Genomic DNA, 17,558 nt, shown 5'->3' with positions numbered 1-17,558 from the left:
GACTACAAGACATTCGACTTTGATAGCTACTCCTATAAAAGGCTGCGAGAGATACAAACTCAAGTCAATTGCTTTTGGAGATCCTGGAGCCAACTTGCTGGTCCAAATCTGTTTCTGAACCTATCTCTTTCAAGTGTGGGGAAACGCACAGTTAAACAAACACTTGACAGTAACCCCCCTTGTAAGCCATTTTCTGATAAGACTGAACACAAGAGCTCTTACAAAGAAGACGCCATGCAACAAAACAATAAACCTGCTAATCTGAAGAAAAGACCCCAAAGAAAGCCGTGTGAAATTAGGTCACATATTTTCACATATGAAAGTAAGTCACTGAAAGAAGACTCTGGATGTCAGAACCTTGAGATTTCATGATTTTAATTCTTTCATGTTTGGTATCATTTTAAATGTCTCTCAATTTCACAACAGTCACTTATATTATGAGAAAGATTGAAATAATTTAATTCTGTTCTGCTGTTAAAGGTGTGTGGCTCTCACAAGGTCTCTGTGGAGAATGCTTTCCTATTCCTGACGAGGCATGACCCTTGGGTCATGGGATCCTGTTCAACCAAAAGGTCTTCTGTAATTTACAACTTTGGGGCTGTTTTACACAAAACCGTTTTCAACTAAAAACGTAAAACTTTGTATGTGTTTTGGCCGTTCATTTACACGACAACAGCGTTTTGGGTGCCTGAAAATGCAAACTTTTGAAAACGGGTTTCAAAGTGCAAGTTTTTGAAAACGGTCTCAATGTAAACAACAAAAACGCGAATCTCTGAAGACGATGACGTCATGCACATGCGTATTACGTGTTCAGTCTATAGTGTTTTATTGCCATCTAATGGCCTGGCAGCAGTATACAGGGTTTTTAGTCATTTTCGCAGATCCGTGTGAATGGGGATCATTTTGACAAAGGAAAGGAAAAACTTCTCCGTTTTAAGCATATCGTTGTCGTGTAATCGTACCCTTAGATTGAAGATTTCTTTGTTTGGGTCTGGGTATTTAAATTCGATTTGTTACAGAAACATTTTTTGTTATGCTGATTGAAAGTCTTTTCGCATCCTGATAGCAATCACTAATTTAAGTGGTATAAATGTATTTATATGTATAAATATATCATCTTTGGAAGGTGTAGGACCATAAAATGGTCGTCCAATCATTGCTTTAGGAACAACCTGCTTGTCAAAGTTTGTATTTTCATCCCTCCGCGCACCCTGCTCGCGCACATCACATGTCATCAGCGCATTTCATGCTATGCAGAGTTAGTCAGACGTCAATCATCAATCGATCGAGCACCACAACCAAAACAGCAGCCACCTTTTACAGTTCCTCCTGAACCAATAACTACTCTCCATAACTACCGCAATTTGGAAGAGATGGAAACCTGTGATGTTATACTCGGAGCGACAACACTATCAACGCAGAAATAAATCTGCAGCAGTCAGGTGGTACAGGTCAGTGCTCTGTAAGTTGTTTATGTTAATTATTATTGTAATTGGCGCTGAACGATTTTGGAAAATAATCTAATTGCGATTTAGTTTTACCAATATTCCGATTTAATATGCGATTATTTTTAAGATCTTTATCTTTTCTATTATTCAACAAAAACAAGCAATAAATCATTGTAAATGTTACGATCTGCTCGGAGACACGAAGGCAGAGATCCAAATGCAGATTTAATGAAGGGGCAATCCAGACACGTAATCCAATAAACAGGCAAAAGGTCAAAACACAGGTAGGCCGTCCAAACAAACAAAACAAACAAAAAAAACAGGCAGGGGTCAGAGGCAAAAAGAGTAATCCACGGAACAGGCAAGAAATCCAAAAACCAAGAGACAAGAAACCAGGGGAAACGCTCGGGAATGCAGTGCAACAACATACAAAACTTCGCAGTGAGTGATGGGGTGAACCAGGCTTATATGGGGTGAACTAAACAAGAAGATGAGATACAGGTGAATGTGATAATGAGTGCTGATGAGTCCAGGCTCAGTATGTTGGGAGATGTAGTCTGTGAGTGAACATGAGAGTCTGGTGTGGAGTGCCCTCTGGTGGCTCTCAAGGGCACTCCAGCTGGTGACGTTACATAGTCCCCCCTTTAAGGAGCGGATTCCAGATGCTCAGAAAAACAGTCCAGGAGGGTGGTGGAGCAGAGGAGGACCCGGGGGCGGGATGGAGGGCCAGGCCCGTGAAGTGGAAGAGGACCTGGAGACTGCGGCAAGACGGGAGGCCAGGGCGGATCAGGTAGTGCAGGCGACCAGGACGGAGCAGGCAGTGCAGGCGACCAGAGCGGAGCAGGCTGTGCAGGCGACCAGGGCGGAGTAGGCTGTGCAGGCGACCAGGGCGGAGCAGGCTGTGCAGGCGACCAGGGCGGAGCAGGCTGTGCAGGTGACCAGGGCGGAGCAGGCTGTGCAGGTGACCAGGAAGGAGCAGGCTGTGCAGGCGACCAGGAAGGAGCAGGCTGTGCAGGCGGCCGGGGCAGCACAGATAGTTCAAGTACAGGAATAGGCACCGGCTCAGGAACAGGAACCGGCTCAGGGACAGGAACATACACCAGCTTAGGAACAGACATCGGCTCAGGAACAGGATCCGGCTCAGGAACAGGAACATACACCGGCTCAGGAACAGACACCCGCTCAGGAACAGGAACAGACAACGGCTCAGGAACAGGAACAGACAACGGCTCAGGGACAGACAGCGTGGTAGCGGCCCTCTCTGCTGAGGGCTCAGGTTCAGGCGTGGTGGAAACCATCTCTGCTGAGGGCTCAGGTTCAGGCGTGGTGGAAACCATCTCTGCTGAGGGCTCAGGTTCAGGCGTGGTGGAAACCATCTCTGCTGAGGGTTCAGGCAACGTGGCGATGCCAGATAGTTGTTGTGCAATTGGATGCCCTAACCGCAGATGAGATAAGCAACCTTCACAGTAGGCTACACGTCTGTGCAAATTACCATCAAAGGTAATTTCAACATTTGTTTGAATACAATGGGTGTATGATCATGTAATTAATCGTGTCTTTAAGTTACTGTAGTTTTGTCAATCAACACCACCAGTATTCACCAGCTGGTTCGGCGAGTCAGCTGTTTGTGTTATGAGTCTAATGGCGCGTTTCCACCGAGTGGTACGGTACGGTACGGGTCGGGTCGGTACCCTTTTATTTGCGTTTCCACTGCCAAAAGTTGAGAATGGTACCAAAAAGCCGAACCGTACCGTACCACTTTTTGGGTACCCTTCCGTTGGGGTACCTAGCACAGTGGAACGGTACTAAAGGGTGGAGCTAGACTCACTGCAGAACGTTGATTGGTTGACAGAGAATCGTCATTTGCGCGTGCCGCAAGGGGAAAGACACAACACACGAGGCGCCATTTTTAAATTACAACAACATCGCAACAATGTCGCCGCGCAGCATAACTTTACCGTGGTCGACCCAGGAGGTGCAGACCTTCTTGGGTATCATCGGTGAAGAAAGGGTGCAAAGGGAACTCGATGGCATGGTGAGAAACGAAAAGGTTTTTCAGCATGTTTCTGAGAGGATGGCTGTCGAGGGTTACCAGCGGACGTCCGAGCAGTGCCGCATTAAATGCAAGAAACTGCGGAGTGACTATCGTAAGGTGAAAGACCACAACAGCCGGAGTGGTGTTCACAGAAAAAATTGGAAGTGGCTAGAAATGATGGACGCCATCTACGGGTACAGACCGGCGAGTTTGGGACGAGAAGGAGGCATCGATACGGCTACCTCGTTGCTGGAGTCGATGATGGAGCCTCCCGGTAAGTTATGTAATTGTGAAATATAACGTTAGTATACATCGACCACGGGAAAGCTTACGTTCAATGCACAACTTTTGTGCAAGTCTGTTGTTTGTCTGTCAGCCAGCCAGTGTGGTATCAACCGATCATTTGCAAGCTAGCAAAACGCTAACGTTAGTTTATTAGCCTGTGGTGGACGGAGTACATGTCCAGTAACGTTACTTGTAGCCTACAGATACCCTAATAAAATACAACTGTTTTATTACTAAACATATTCTACTAAATATATATTAAAGAGAGATGGGTCCAATGATATAGCTTAAGGAAAGAGTAAGAACTCCGTCTGAAAATTATTATGAAATATCAGAGCAAGGTGAAAATGTCCACATTCAATAGGCTTAAACAGTACAGTAATGTTGTGGGGTAAAAAGTACAATATTATGCTTTGGAATGTAGTGCAATAAAAGTTACTCTTATAAAATTATAGATACTTGAAAAAAAAATACTTATGTACATTATACAAAGTAAAAATGCTTTGTTTGGCTACCCACTCAGTCCTACTACGTTGTATGTTCTGTATTTATCTCAACCGCATTGTTGCCGTTTGTGTTATTAACGTGACTTTTGTAAATTTTCAGTTGAGCATCCTAGCTGTCAGGAGGAAATGGAGGCACTTGATGAGATTTCCACCCTTGAAAGCTCAAGTTCGCCTGCCAGGACATCAACCCCGACACCACCACCAGAATCTGCTCCATCAACTTCGAGTGAACCTCGGCGTATTACAATCGGTAAGACATGAACACCAGAGTGAAAAGAAATGTATAATACTGTAATAATATATACTAGAGGTGTAACAATATATCGTGCCATAATATATTTCGCAATACAAAAGCGCAACAATACGTATTGTGGATGTTAACAATATGTATCATGGATAGTTCTCCCAAAATAAAAATTACTGTGTGAGAAAAAATTCATGTTTTCAGAGTGTCAGTACTACATTAAATTACTATATAATGTTGCTTATGATGTATACTAATGCAATGGGGGAATATTTGTGGGTCCTCATAATGGCAAATGTCTTATTACCAGAACGTTAAGAATATTCGTCTAAAATAATTCAGTATTTTCAGCTTCAGAATCATGAATATTTTTATTCTGGTGTCACCATTGTCCTTGGGTTACAAGCACCAAGTCCAAGCCTGTCCATTTAAACCCACAATGTAATATCCAAGTTTTCATTTTAATCGACAATAATTTTTTTTTTTTTTTACCTTTTATCATATGTCGTGGAGTATCGCAATATTGTATCATGAGTTCATTATCGTCATATGTTAATATATACATGTCCAATTTAGACATTGTATTGTAGTACTGTAGATATCTCCCCATAATATTGGTTGGCTCAAATCACAAGGATCAAAATGCTTCGCTAAACAAACCAACATTCCTGTCTCTTTTGCATTCCAGGCAAGAGGAAAAGGGGGCAACAGGATGTTCATGCGGCCCTGGTTGAGATGCAGGCAGCTGATGAGAAGCAGCAGGAGTGGTTGGAGAGGATGGAGGAACGCCGTGACCGGCGCTTCGAACTTATGCTGGAGGATGCACGTGAGGCAAGGCGGCATGAGGCTGAACTAACTCGCCAACACATGGAGCAGTCTGCAAGCTTCAATCAGGCCTTCCTCGGCACGCTCAGTCAGCTGGTGCAGGCGTTGAGTAGTCGCCCCAACCCTGTGCCATGATCCAGCCACTTGTGCTCTTTTGCACACAGCACTTTAGACTTGTTTACTTTTTTGGACTTGTTTAATTTTTTTGGACTTATTTAGTTTTTTGTTTGCACTCGTTTACTTTGTTTGCACTTTTAATTTTTGTTTGCACTTGTTTACAAAACCTTTTTTCTGTCGCACAGCTCATTTTTTTGTCAATAGCATTTGTTTGACTTTTTAAATTAAAGTACTTTTTCATTACCTCATGTGTCCTGTGTTCAATGGCCATCTCACACAATTCCTCCCTTACCCATTCTATAAATTGAGGTCGTTTTATTAATGTTCCTGTCATCTGGTGTCAATGACATCTATTGTTTGCTACCTTGGCCATAATGGCCATTTGGGAGATTATGCTTGCCTTAAATACAAAATAGTTAGCAATGTGTTACTTTACATTTATTGCAAACAAAATCTGAATTTATTTATTTTTACAGTCATAGGTATTGCAGAGTAATAAGTCCTTTACCCCAAATATTATAAATTAATATTATAAATATTATAAATTGTTCCCTTATAATTACACGTGTACTTATAAAGTATGTACAATAATTACAGAAAGGTACGCTGTAAATTCGGTGTACTTACGCAGTACTTTCCGGGCTGTAATCATGAATTACTGCATAAATTATTTGTAATTTTCCATGTTTTTTAGCATAATAGGTCATAAGCTACATACCATGTAATATTAAAATAATTAGCCCTTAGTTGGGTAGCTTAGTTATGAAATACTGCATTTTATTTATATTTTTTATGGTTGTTACTCCTTTATTCACCAAATATTATAAATTGTTCCCCTATAATTACATGTACACACTCTATAATTACCAAATGGTATGCTGTAAATTATGTGTACTTGCGCAGTATTATCTTAAGCGTTACCAGATTGGCCATTTGATATAGTTACCCAAAATGAATTATATCTCATGTTTAAACACCATCTACATAAGAGGCAGCGGCAAAAATATTTCACAAAATATGAAGAGGCAGGGTAAAAGTAAAAAGGATTTATTCATGTCCATAAAATCAAAACTTAGCGTTTACACAGGTGTGCCTTTGCTATCTGTACAACAGATTTAACTGTTCAAATAACGCATCAGACCCTCGCGTACATCCCTGCCCTCCTCCTCTGCACCCTGTGCCAGTGGCACCACAGGCTCTGCAGCAACAGGTGTATCCCATTCGTGCTGGTAATCCTCTCCATGCCTTTCACAAAGATTGTGCAGAGCACAACAAGTCAACACCATGGACTTCACCAGTTCGATGTCGCTGTCATTCCTCTTCATAAGGCACCGCCACCTTCCTTTGAGTCTCCCAAAAGCATTTTCTACCACCACCCGAGCCCTGCACACTTTTTTGTTGTAGGTCAGTTGTTCTGCTGTCAGCCGGCCATTGTCAGGGAATGGTTTTAGGAGCCAATTCTGCAAAGGGTAGGCAGAGTCTCCTAGCACATAAAAGCCAGCATTCACCCCACTGATGTTCCTGGTGCAAGCTGGGTAGAGGCTTCCACGCTCGACCAACTCCCACAATGTAGATAGTCTCAGAACCCGAGCATCATGCAAACTTCCAGCCATTCCTGCATATGCACTCCAAAATAGTCCTTTTCCGTCAACTACTCCTTGCAGGATGATGGAATGCCAGCCTTTTCTATTAAAGTAATCGCAGTGGTACTCCTTTGGGGCTATTATGGGTATGTGTGACCCATCAATGGCACCAACACACTGTGGAAGCCCCCACCGGTTCTCAAAGTAGGCTGCCATCTCTTTGAACTTCTGCTGGTCAGGGAAACATATCTGTTCTGGAACTAACAACATGCTAGCGGCCTTGCAGAATTCCTGGACGCACCGACACACTGTTGTTCTGCTGACACCAAAAAGATGGCCAATACTTCTGTAGTCGCTGTTGGTTGCAAGCTTCCATAGTGCAATGGCAACTCTTTTCTTAAGGGGAACACACTCTCTGTAGTTTGTGTCCTGCTTTTCCATTGCTGGATGCACCATGGCACAAAGGAATATAAATGTTTCTTCAGACATCCTGAAGTTGTTCAACCACTGTGTGTGTGTGAATCCTGGAACGATCACATCCCACCAGTCATTTGAGCGGCTGAAAGTCCAAACGGTTGGTCTGCGGCGCTGATTTTGCACCAGATTGAGTATCTAAAAAACAAACAAACAAAAAAGTTAAGATTAATACAATGTCGCAGTGATGGTGGGTCATTTAATTAAAAGTGCAACTATCATACGCCGGATGAAAAAATACATAAAGTATTATATAAAGTATTATAAACATTGTAAGAGTTACCCTTGGACACGATAGAATATATAAATTTGTTAAAATATCTAATATACTGCACCAGAGAGGGAACTTTGGTGTCATTAAAGCACAAAGAAAAAATAGCTTACAGATATAACTATTTTCTCAAAATTATACTTCTAATCTATCATTAACCACAACTAGTATTGCACTTGTAATAATATAGGCATCAACAGATTCATGTAAAAGTTTAATGATCTTAAAAAGTAACCTTCATAGTGCTTAATGAATAGACTGTAGTTTACAGTTGGCACAGTTAAAATCTGGTTTCACAGGCAGGGCTTATTGTACTTATTTATTCAGTGTAGGGTTATTTAATCTATAACAATATTGCTTAGTTAGCACATAAGACGAAATACATTAATACATGACATAAAAAAGTTAGCTTAGCTCAAGCTTACCCGCCTGCGCCGTCGTGTTTGTCTTGCCTTGTCTTTACTCGCGCGGTTGTCTGTCTCGTCCCAGCTCCTTAAAATTTCCCAAATTCCCCTGTATTTTTCCGCTGTGTTTTTCCTTGCAGCATGTAGCCTTTGCTCAAACAAATATTGTCTCTTCCTTGAGATAAACAGCCACACACCGAGAAGCAAGAATAGGATCTGCTGTATGTCCTCCATTGTTGTTTGCGGTGAACTTTCCTCTTCCCGCGCGATCGAATGACGTCAAGCTACTTTCCGTCATACACCACGCCTATCAAGTGACGTTATCACTACTTTCTGGAATACACCACGCCTATCAAGTAAGGGTACTGTTGGCGGTGGAAACGCTAGCCAAATCATGGTTAACAGACCCGACCCGTACCGACCCGTACCGTACCGTACCGTACCACTCGGTGGAAACGCGCCATAAGCTAGACTAACTGTGCGTTCACACCGCCGCCGGCGAGAGCGGCAAAATTCATTGAAAATGAATGATTTCCGGGCACTTTGACACTGTAACAGCTGTCGACTTTTGCTAACAATAACAGAAGTGTGTGATAGGTTGTTTTGAGGTTTGCGATATCTATGATTTTCAATGAGAACCAGAGATGACCCAACAGCAGAGCTAGATTATTTACGGAGGAATTATTACTGCTCGATTATCTTAAAAAACTTGTCTGCTTTACACAATTTAGCTACCTTGGAGTTAATCCTAGTCCATAGTTATGCAGCTAGCTCACTAACAGACTTGATATCTACTAGAAAGACAGGACTCAACGTTGAAAATACCCGTTTGTTGCCCGCCAGGTATCCGTGGTAGTCACGTGACTGCAAAGTATCAATATGGGGTGAACTAAACAAGAAGATGAGATACAGGTGAATGTGATAATGAGTACTGATGAGTCCAGGCAGAGAATGATGGGAGATGTAGTCTGTGAGTGAACGGTGTGGAGTGCCCTCTGGTGGCTCTCAAGGGCACTCCAGCTGGTGACCGTTACAGTCAAATAGGGAAGGGAATCTTTAGGCACCTCATGAGCTGATCTAATCTTTTTCTTATTAATTAATTGATCTTATAAATAAAGCTTAAAATATTTAATTACATATGTAATTATAAGTAGGCCTACTTTTAAAAATAACTACACATTAAAAAACTAAATTAATAATGAACAATTACATGTTAATAATTTTAACTAATATAGCTTCAAAACAAATAACAAGGAGGGAAAAAAAATATTACAAGCAATAAACAAAGAGTGCTTTCAGTATTTAAGAGTAGGCTGTCTGAACGTTTTAATCTCTTTTGAAATTATAAGATGTGGTTTGTCCTGTCTGTTTAATAACTTAAGATATAACTGACTGTGTCACATTAATTTTGCGTCATAAAGGCATTTTGAGATGCAAGTACATTTAACCAGGTAGAAGGAGTCGCTCACAGCCGCATGCTCAAGCGCTCTTCGCAAAGCGCGTGCAAGTATTTAAAATTGAAAGCAGCTTCTGTCGGTGATTTTCATATTTTTAATATATAGCCAACTGCATTCTAAAAGACATATGATGCCTTCGTAGAGCATTTGTAAGTAAAATACCGGCGGGCGAGACCACGCACTACAAAAGTAACATCAAGCAAACCGCGCGCATCTCATATCTTGTGCAATGAAGCACGCGAATGTTCTTGTAATTCGCTTCAACTTTTTGGTGTGTGTGTGAGACAAAGGAATTAGAAGCAAGCAGAATACGGTTGTTTATAAAGCACACGTAGTGTCATCACGTATCTGTGTTTAAAACTAAGCTCAGACATACATCTGAAATTATCTTAATCGATACAGAATCGTTGGAGAGAATCTATAACGCAATATCACATAAATTAAACACTGTTATTTCCTGTAGCCTATGCCAGGGCTATAAGCGTAGCGTGCCAAGTTGATTCTTCATCTGCAAGACTGGTTTACTCTCGCGTGTCACGTGACCAGAGTGTAATCGCAGCTTTGCGGTTAAAAAAACGCATTTCATCATATCCCAATATTATACGATTATACGATATTATACGACATCAGAGTACAATGGGAAGATGGCGGCGTGAGTAAGACGGCAGACACCTCTCTCCACCCAAAACTTTATTCGTCTAACTTTATTTACCTATTGATTGCACTCTAACCTTAAAGGACAAGTTCGGTATTTTACATTTAAAGCCCTGTTTACAGATCGTTTCCGATGAAATAGAACGGTTAAGATTAAAATTTGGACACATGCTGCTGTCCCGAGAATTTTAGGTTTCTTTCACTTTCCCCAAAACCTCTAGAATGGGTGTATAGGTGCACTGGAACAATCCTTCATAAAACGCATTAAACTTTCGTTTACAAAGACGTGAAAATCGCTGCAAAAGATGCTTTCCAACAGGTTTTATCGTAGTTTTTGTCCAACTCCATTGACTTGTATTGAATGTGCTGTGTGCGGTACGGTATTGCTCCGCCGCTTCTTCTTCTGCTTCTTCTGTGTATTCAATGAAATGCCAGCGGTTTGCTTGCAATTGGCAAAGGTGCACTATCGCCACCAACTGGGCTGGAGTGTCTATTATTCAAGCTCTCAACGGAAGAATCTACGGGTGTGAGACGTTTGGAAAAATAGATCCACAGTTTTACAACGAATGGTAAAACACCTGTTGGAAAGCATCTTTTGCAGCGATTTTTGTGTGAGTATATCAGTGAACACCCCTGACCACTCGGTGAGTTTCACGTCTTTGTAAACGAAAGTTTAATGCGTTTTATGAAGGATTGTTCCAGTGCACCTATACACCCATTCTAGAGGTTTTGGGGAAAGCGAAAGAAACCTAAAATTCTCGGGACAGCAGCATGTGTCCAAATTTTAATCTTAACCGTTCTATTTCATCAGAAACGATCTGTAAACAGGGCTTTAAGTGTAAAATACCGAACTTACCCTTTAATGCCAAGGAATTGAACAAAGGTCTTTTGCAAAAATGCCCAAACCACCAAAAAACTGCCCAAAGACCGCAATGCTTCAGAGGACTTTAGTGCTACCAGCCAGCCAGGTAGCACCGGTGTGGTGCTAGTGCTAATGTTAGCCCTGAAGGAACTCCTCTGTTGATGACTGAGGCTCTGTTAAAGAGTATTTCTGCGGTGGTTGCAGAGGAGGGACAGAGCATCCTACGGTCTGTAAACGAGTCGCTTGGGAAACTTGAGACTAAAGTGGACAACATGATGAAGCGATTTGATGATGCCGCGGCTACGACAGCGGCACTTGTTGCTCGCCAAGCCGAGGCTGAAACGTGCATCTCCCAGCTGGAGGATGACATCGCTCCGATAAAAGACCGACTGGACGTGTTGGAGAAAGCGAACAAGGAGCAGAAAGGCAAAGTATCTGAACTGGAATGTCGGCAAAGACGGAAGAATATCAGGCTGTTAAATCTGAAGGAGTCTACTGAAGGGAGTGACTCGCTCGCATTTCTCGAGGCGTTTATTCCCAAGCTCCTGCAGCTACCCATCCAGACTATATCCATCGACCGTGCCCATCGGGGCCTTGGAGTACCTGAAGAGGATCGCCCGCGCGCTGTGGACATCAAACTCCAACACTCCAGAGACATCTCAAAGATAATGGCAGCAGTGAAACGCCTTGGGAATCTCCAGTATGAGGGTCGGCCACTACGCATTGTGCTAGATGTACCTCCAGACGTTCGGGCTGCAAGACGTGCGTTCAACACAGTCTGCGCGGAACTTATTAGTAGGAACATACATTTCCGGATGGCTTATCCAGCTCTTCAAAGCAAACGAAGTGCAGAAGTCATTCAAGGACCCAAACAAGGCCGAAGCTTTCCTTAAAACCCTCACTTGACTGGTAAAGTAGCCTCTACTTTTATTGCCCCTTCTAAGTTCATTACTGACAATTACTGACAATGGGGCACAGTGGGTGTCATACAATATATGTTACATCCTAAATGGAGAGTTGGTAACTGGACATTGTGAATGTTTGGATGGATGTCCAACTTTTTTTGTTTTGTTTATTTTCATGTTTTTTTGTTTAGTGTTTTCTCTTCACAGGGTGCCTCAATAAAAAAAAAAAAAAGAAGAGTATGGTCCTAGGTTTTCTGAATGGAATGTATTTCTGCAACCGAAAATATAATTTTATTATAAAACAATGGGAGTGATAGACATAAATTGCAGTACTGAATATGAGAAATTTGAACACTACCTCTGTACCTCTACTAATACAAGTTGTGATTATTACAACCCTGAAGATCTGAAACAAAATAATGACTTTTCTTTTTCTCTAATGCATTTAAATATTAGAAGTCTTAAAAAGCATCATGATGACCTCGTTGCACTTCTTGCTAGCACAGGAAAAAGTTTTGATATCATTGGTTGCAGTGAAACTTGGATGAGTGAACAAACTCTTTTAGATATCTATAAAATAGATGGATACTCATTGCATTGTAGTAATAGGCAGGGTAGAATCAGAGGAGGGGTATGCTTGTATGTAAATTCTCATTATTCTGTGAAGGAGCGTCATGATCTGACAGTTGATGATGGCCACACTGATTCATTATTCCTAGAAGTTAAAATGGCGAGTGGTGCATGTATCATCATTGGAGTAATATACCGACCACCAAACTCTGACTATGAAACATTCAGAAACCACTTTGATAATGTCCTTTTCAGTATAAACCAGATGAACAAAAACAGTATTATTATGGGTGACTTTAATATTGACATTTCTAAAGAAGATAGAAAGGGAACTGATTTTTTTAAATACCCTTTACTCCTCATCATTCTATCCTACTATTGATAAACACACACGTGTTACAGAGAGAAGTATGTCTATAATTGACAATATTATAACAAATATACAAAATACAGGTTGTAAATCGGGTGTAATATATTCGGACATCTCTGATCATTACCCTGTTGTGTTTTTTACAAACTGGATAAAAAGAGTATCTGATCCATATACTAATAGGAAGGCAAAAGTCCTTAATAACAAAACACTTGCAAATCTAATTCAACACCTCCAAAGTAAAAGCTGGGATGGAATATACAATACTATAGATCCCAATTATGCCTATAATTTCTTAATTGACGTAATAACCGTTGCTATTAATGCGACTATTCCAGAAAGGATAATCAAACATAAAAAGGAAACTCATCCATGGATCACCAAAAGAATCCTAAAGTCTATCCAGAAGAAGGATAATCTCTACAAACAATACAGGAAGAATCCAAATAGTAATAACAAAACCTTATATACACAGTATAAGAATAAATTAACAAGCTTAATACGAGACAGCAAAGCGATACTTCACTGATCGTCTCAAAACTGCCTCGGGGGATCAGAAGAAATCTTGGAAGGTGTTGAATGAGATACTTGGCCGCTGTAATACATTCTCAGTTATCCCTGACACCGTTGTGCCAACCCAATCAAATAATTATACAAAACAAGATTCACTACCAGACTTGTTTAATAGATATTTTGCCTCTGTTGGAAAGAATCTGTCTCAACAATTTGGTCCACCAGGGGGTGCCAATTATAAAACATTCCTGAGGAATAATAATCCCAGCTCTTGCTACTTTAGACCTACCTGTAAAATGGAAGTTACTAGCATTATTAATAAAATTAAATGCTCTTACACAGCTGGTGCTGACGGAATCTGTAGTATGATCCTCAAAGCCATAGTGAATGAAGTAGCTGAGCCATTCGCCTATATAATTAATTTATCATTACAGCATGGCATAGTTCCTAAACAAATTAAGGTGGCAAAGATAATACCAGTATACAAATCTGGCGACAAAAGTGATTTTCAAAACTATAGAACCATATCAATCCTGCCAACGTTGTCTAAAGTACTAGGAAGGGTGGTTTATTCACGACTTGTAGATTACTTAAATAAACATAACATACTTGTACCATCACAATATGGCTTTAGGAAGAATAGCAGCACAAGTATGGGCATTTTAGATCTTGTAGAGAAAATAAATGATGCTTTTGAAAGAAAAGAAGCCGGTATTGGGGTTTTTCTCGACCTTTCAAAAGCATTCGACACGATTGACTTTCAAATCTTACTGGGAAAACTGTTGCACTACGGGGTCAGGGGTGTGGCTCTCCAGTGGTTCAGGGACTATGTTTATGGAAGGCGGCAATATGTAAACTTAAATGGTATAGACTCTGGATTGGAAAATATAGTATTTGGGGTTCCCCAGGGATCTATTCTTGGGCCTCTTTTGTTCATTGTTTACATCAACGATTTTGTACATTGTTCCTGTGATGTTCATAAAATACTCTTCGCTGATGACACAAATCTGTTTGTATCCCACAAACACTTGAATCATCTTGAAAAACTCTTAAATGACAGACTAGCAGAAATAGATACCTGGTTTTATTGTAACAAACTATCGCTAAGCATTAGTAAAACTTTTTATATTGTCTTTCGCTCAAGTAGTCATAAATTCAGTGATTGTGTCATTAATTTAATCATAGATGGTAGAGCTATTCAAAGAGTGGACGCAATAAAATTTCTTGGAATCAAAACTGATGAATACATAAACTTTAAGGAACATATCAATGAGCTGGTTAAAAAACTATCTAAAATTGTGGGTTTGTTCTTTAAAGTGAGACGTGCTCCCATTAGACGTGCTCTTGTCACTGTTTAGGACTCTGTTTGAGTCTCATTTAAGTTATTGTAATATTATTTGGAATAATACTTACCCTACTTATACTGAGAAACTCTTGATATTACAAAAGAAAGCCATAAGAGCTATTTCATGGTCCATACGTAACTCTCATTCAAATGCTCTCTTCCATAGACATGGCCTACTAAAGCTTCCTGAATGTAACTTTTATCACAATGCATGTACAATGTACAATGTTGTCAACAGGTTAAATATTAGATTGTGTGAGCTCATTCCATTATACACACCTTCTCACACACACCACACTAGACATAAGCTGCTCCTAAAAGGTAAATGTAGGTACCTAACAAGTGCTAGGTTTAGTGTATGTTATAGTGGTCCACAATTATGGAATGAGCTGGATACTAATTTAAAACAATCTGCCTCATTATCTATATTTAAAAATAAACTAAAGCAACAACTACTGGAGAGATACAAACCTGAGGGATCTGTGGCTGAGGGTTAAACCCCTTTCTCTTGGTACATGGATCAATTCAAATTGAGGTACAAAGGTACAGTGATTGTCAGTTTTTGTCTGCTTGAGGAAACTGTTGTGGTGGCAAACAATTTTCTAATACTGAATAAGAGACAAACAGGTATCAATTGTCTTTAACAATTATTTATTCCCTTGCAAGGAAAGGTCAGCAGTCATACAGTCATTACAAAGTGCCTGCAGAGTGTGACAACGAGTGGGGGGTATCCCTCATTCTTTATAGTTGTTTCTCCCCCGAAGGGTGTTTTCCCGAGGCTACATCAAGATACATCTTAGCCATAACTAACACATTGTTTAGATTTGTCTATCTTATTTAATCATATTACACCCTTGAATGGAGACTCTCTGTCTTGGTCATACATTCAGTCGCATTATCTTTTGTCCGGTCATATACAAGGATATACACATACGTGTATTAATAAGAATATGTAACAACACTACATTTATCTGATTATCATCATATTTCTAAGATTCTATGAATATAATAAAATGCAAACATATGGAACATATTCAATTTCTTCCACAATTCCCCTCTTTTTATCATTCATTGATAAACAAAATAATAATAGAGCAAATTTAAGTCATTACATCACACTGATTTTCGTATAACTGATCATTCTTCTTAAACTTGTGAAAAAAAGATTAAAAGGAAAAAAGCTTAGGCTGTTTTTTTTTTTTTTTTGTAAGGATAGGCCCTTAATTATTTAGCAAGCAAGTTAACGTTTATCTAAAGCCGGGCTAAATAAGCAAGCACTGTTGCTGTATTCCTAGCATGGGCTAGACCCACAGTCACCTTGGTATAAACAAGAAATAGTACATATTATATTAGTAGGAAAGAACAACACATCAATTCAACACATATAAATTCAACACCCCTGGTTGATTTCAGCAAGCTATTAAACTACAAAGAATAAAAAAAGTAAACCCTCATTTAAAAAACCCTCATTTCAAACCCCGTCCTTGTATGCCACCTCGTAACATGGATGACTACTGTTTTTAACCCTCTTTACATATCGTTCTCAGTAAGAAAAAGGAAGAATAGAAAAACATACCCCAATTTACCACATTTCACTGTATAGCTTCCGCTACTTCCATCATTGAATAGATATTCTACTTTTCCTGAAAACATTTGCACCAATCAAATCATTAGATCTATATCAATACTAAGCCCTAGTTTGATTTAACCCTTGTGTGGTGTTCATATTTTTGTTATTCAGCCAGTGTTCGTGGGTCTGGTGGACCTGCTACATTTTTGGGTTTTTAATTCAACATAATCAAACAATTTATGTTAAAATACTCAACAGATGTTTACTTCATCTCAATTACAAGCAATATAAACAGCCTTTATGGTTAATATTTCCTCTTTAGCTTTGTGAGATCACATTTAAGAATTGCAGCCTTGTGTAGGAACGGCAGGGGTAGAAACAAAACTCACTTTTGCACTCACACTCTCTCACACTTACAATCTCTCTCTCACACACACACGCAATACACACACACACACAATAACAGCAAGCCCTGACAGGAGGAGAACAGAGTAAAGGTAAACAGGACCTAAAAATGTCCACACTTTTATTAGCCTCGGGTCCAGTGGACCCGAACATCCTGTGTGTGATATAAATGTGTAGGCGTGGTGTACAGTGTGTGGTCATTGAAAATGTGTTTTGATATATGTTCTTCACAGAAAATGAGCCAAGGCCAATGAGTCTGAGGTTGAAAAAATAATTAATCGTATCATTTTTCTTTTGATAAAAAATGAAAACGGGTCCAACAGACCCGAACACCATACAAGGGTTAATCAAATAAAATCATCAAAATCGTCACAAAACAGATTCTTCTGCTAAACGTAACCCAGTTGGTCCACATCCTCCTCCAGGTGTGTTGATCATTTTGTTCGCCCCATGGACATTCCGTCTTCACCAATATGACACTTTGCGTGCCGTAGAGAGGATTTTCCCTCGTAGGCAAGGGAGGTATGTTACCAGCACGTCCCTTGATCCCTCACTGCCATCCGCGTCGGCGCGTGGGGTTGCTGAGGTTGGTTGGTGTAGTCTAAGGTGAGAGGCTTGGACCCAGGTGTCACCCTCTCCAACCATTTTCTGATCATTACAAGATTTTCCCCTAGATCACGACCGCACCACCACTGGAATGAACCATTTCCTGCCT

The 17,558-nt window shown here is 40.4% G+C and overlaps 3 protein-coding genes across 3 annotated transcripts in view; 2 read left to right on the top strand and 1 right to left on the bottom strand.

The window, feature by feature from the left end:
- LOC307169609 (granzyme G-like) overlaps positions 1-17,558 on the top strand; it is a gene marked incomplete at its 3' end in the record, with an annotated part of 198,644 nt that overhangs the window by 19,874 nt on the left and 161,212 nt on the right. The window lies entirely within an intron of this gene.
- LOC307170347 (uncharacterized protein) lies at positions 1,676-5,702 on the top strand. The gene is made up of 2 exons (XM_079891443.1): positions 1,676-4,524; positions 5,207-5,702. The coding sequence occupies exons 1-2, from the start codon at positions 4,401-4,403 to the stop codon at positions 5,476-5,478; spliced, it is 396 nt and encodes a 131-aa protein (XP_079747569.1). The 5' UTR covers positions 1,676-4,400; the 3' UTR covers positions 5,479-5,702.
- On the bottom strand, positions 6,576-7,499 carry LOC307169613 (uncharacterized protein; the record flags this gene model as incomplete). The annotated part of the gene is made up of 1 exon (XM_079890343.1): positions 6,576-7,499. One exon carries the CDS (start codon positions 7,497-7,499, stop codon positions 6,576-6,578), a length of 924 nt encoding a protein of 307 aa, XP_079746469.1.

This window comes from Squalius cephalus (genome assembly GCF_949319135.1).
Source record: "Squalius cephalus genome assembly, chromosome: 13".
Classification (NCBI taxonomy): Eukaryota; Metazoa; Chordata; class Actinopteri; order Cypriniformes; family Leuciscidae; genus Squalius; species Squalius cephalus.
The sequence above is the reverse complement of the archived record's forward strand: the minus strand, read 5'-3'. Positions and strand labels throughout refer to the sequence as shown.

Excerpts from the sequence above, each read along its gene's own strand:
- LOC307170347 (XM_079891443.1), top strand. The coding sequence starts at position 4,401 with ATGGAGGCACTTGATGAGATTTCCACCCTTGAAAGCTCAAGTTCGCCT. Across the intron at positions 4,525-5,206 it reads ACCTCGGCGTATTACAATCG|GCAAGAGGAAAAGGGGGCAA; the intron begins GTAAGACATGAA and ends TTTGCATTCCAG.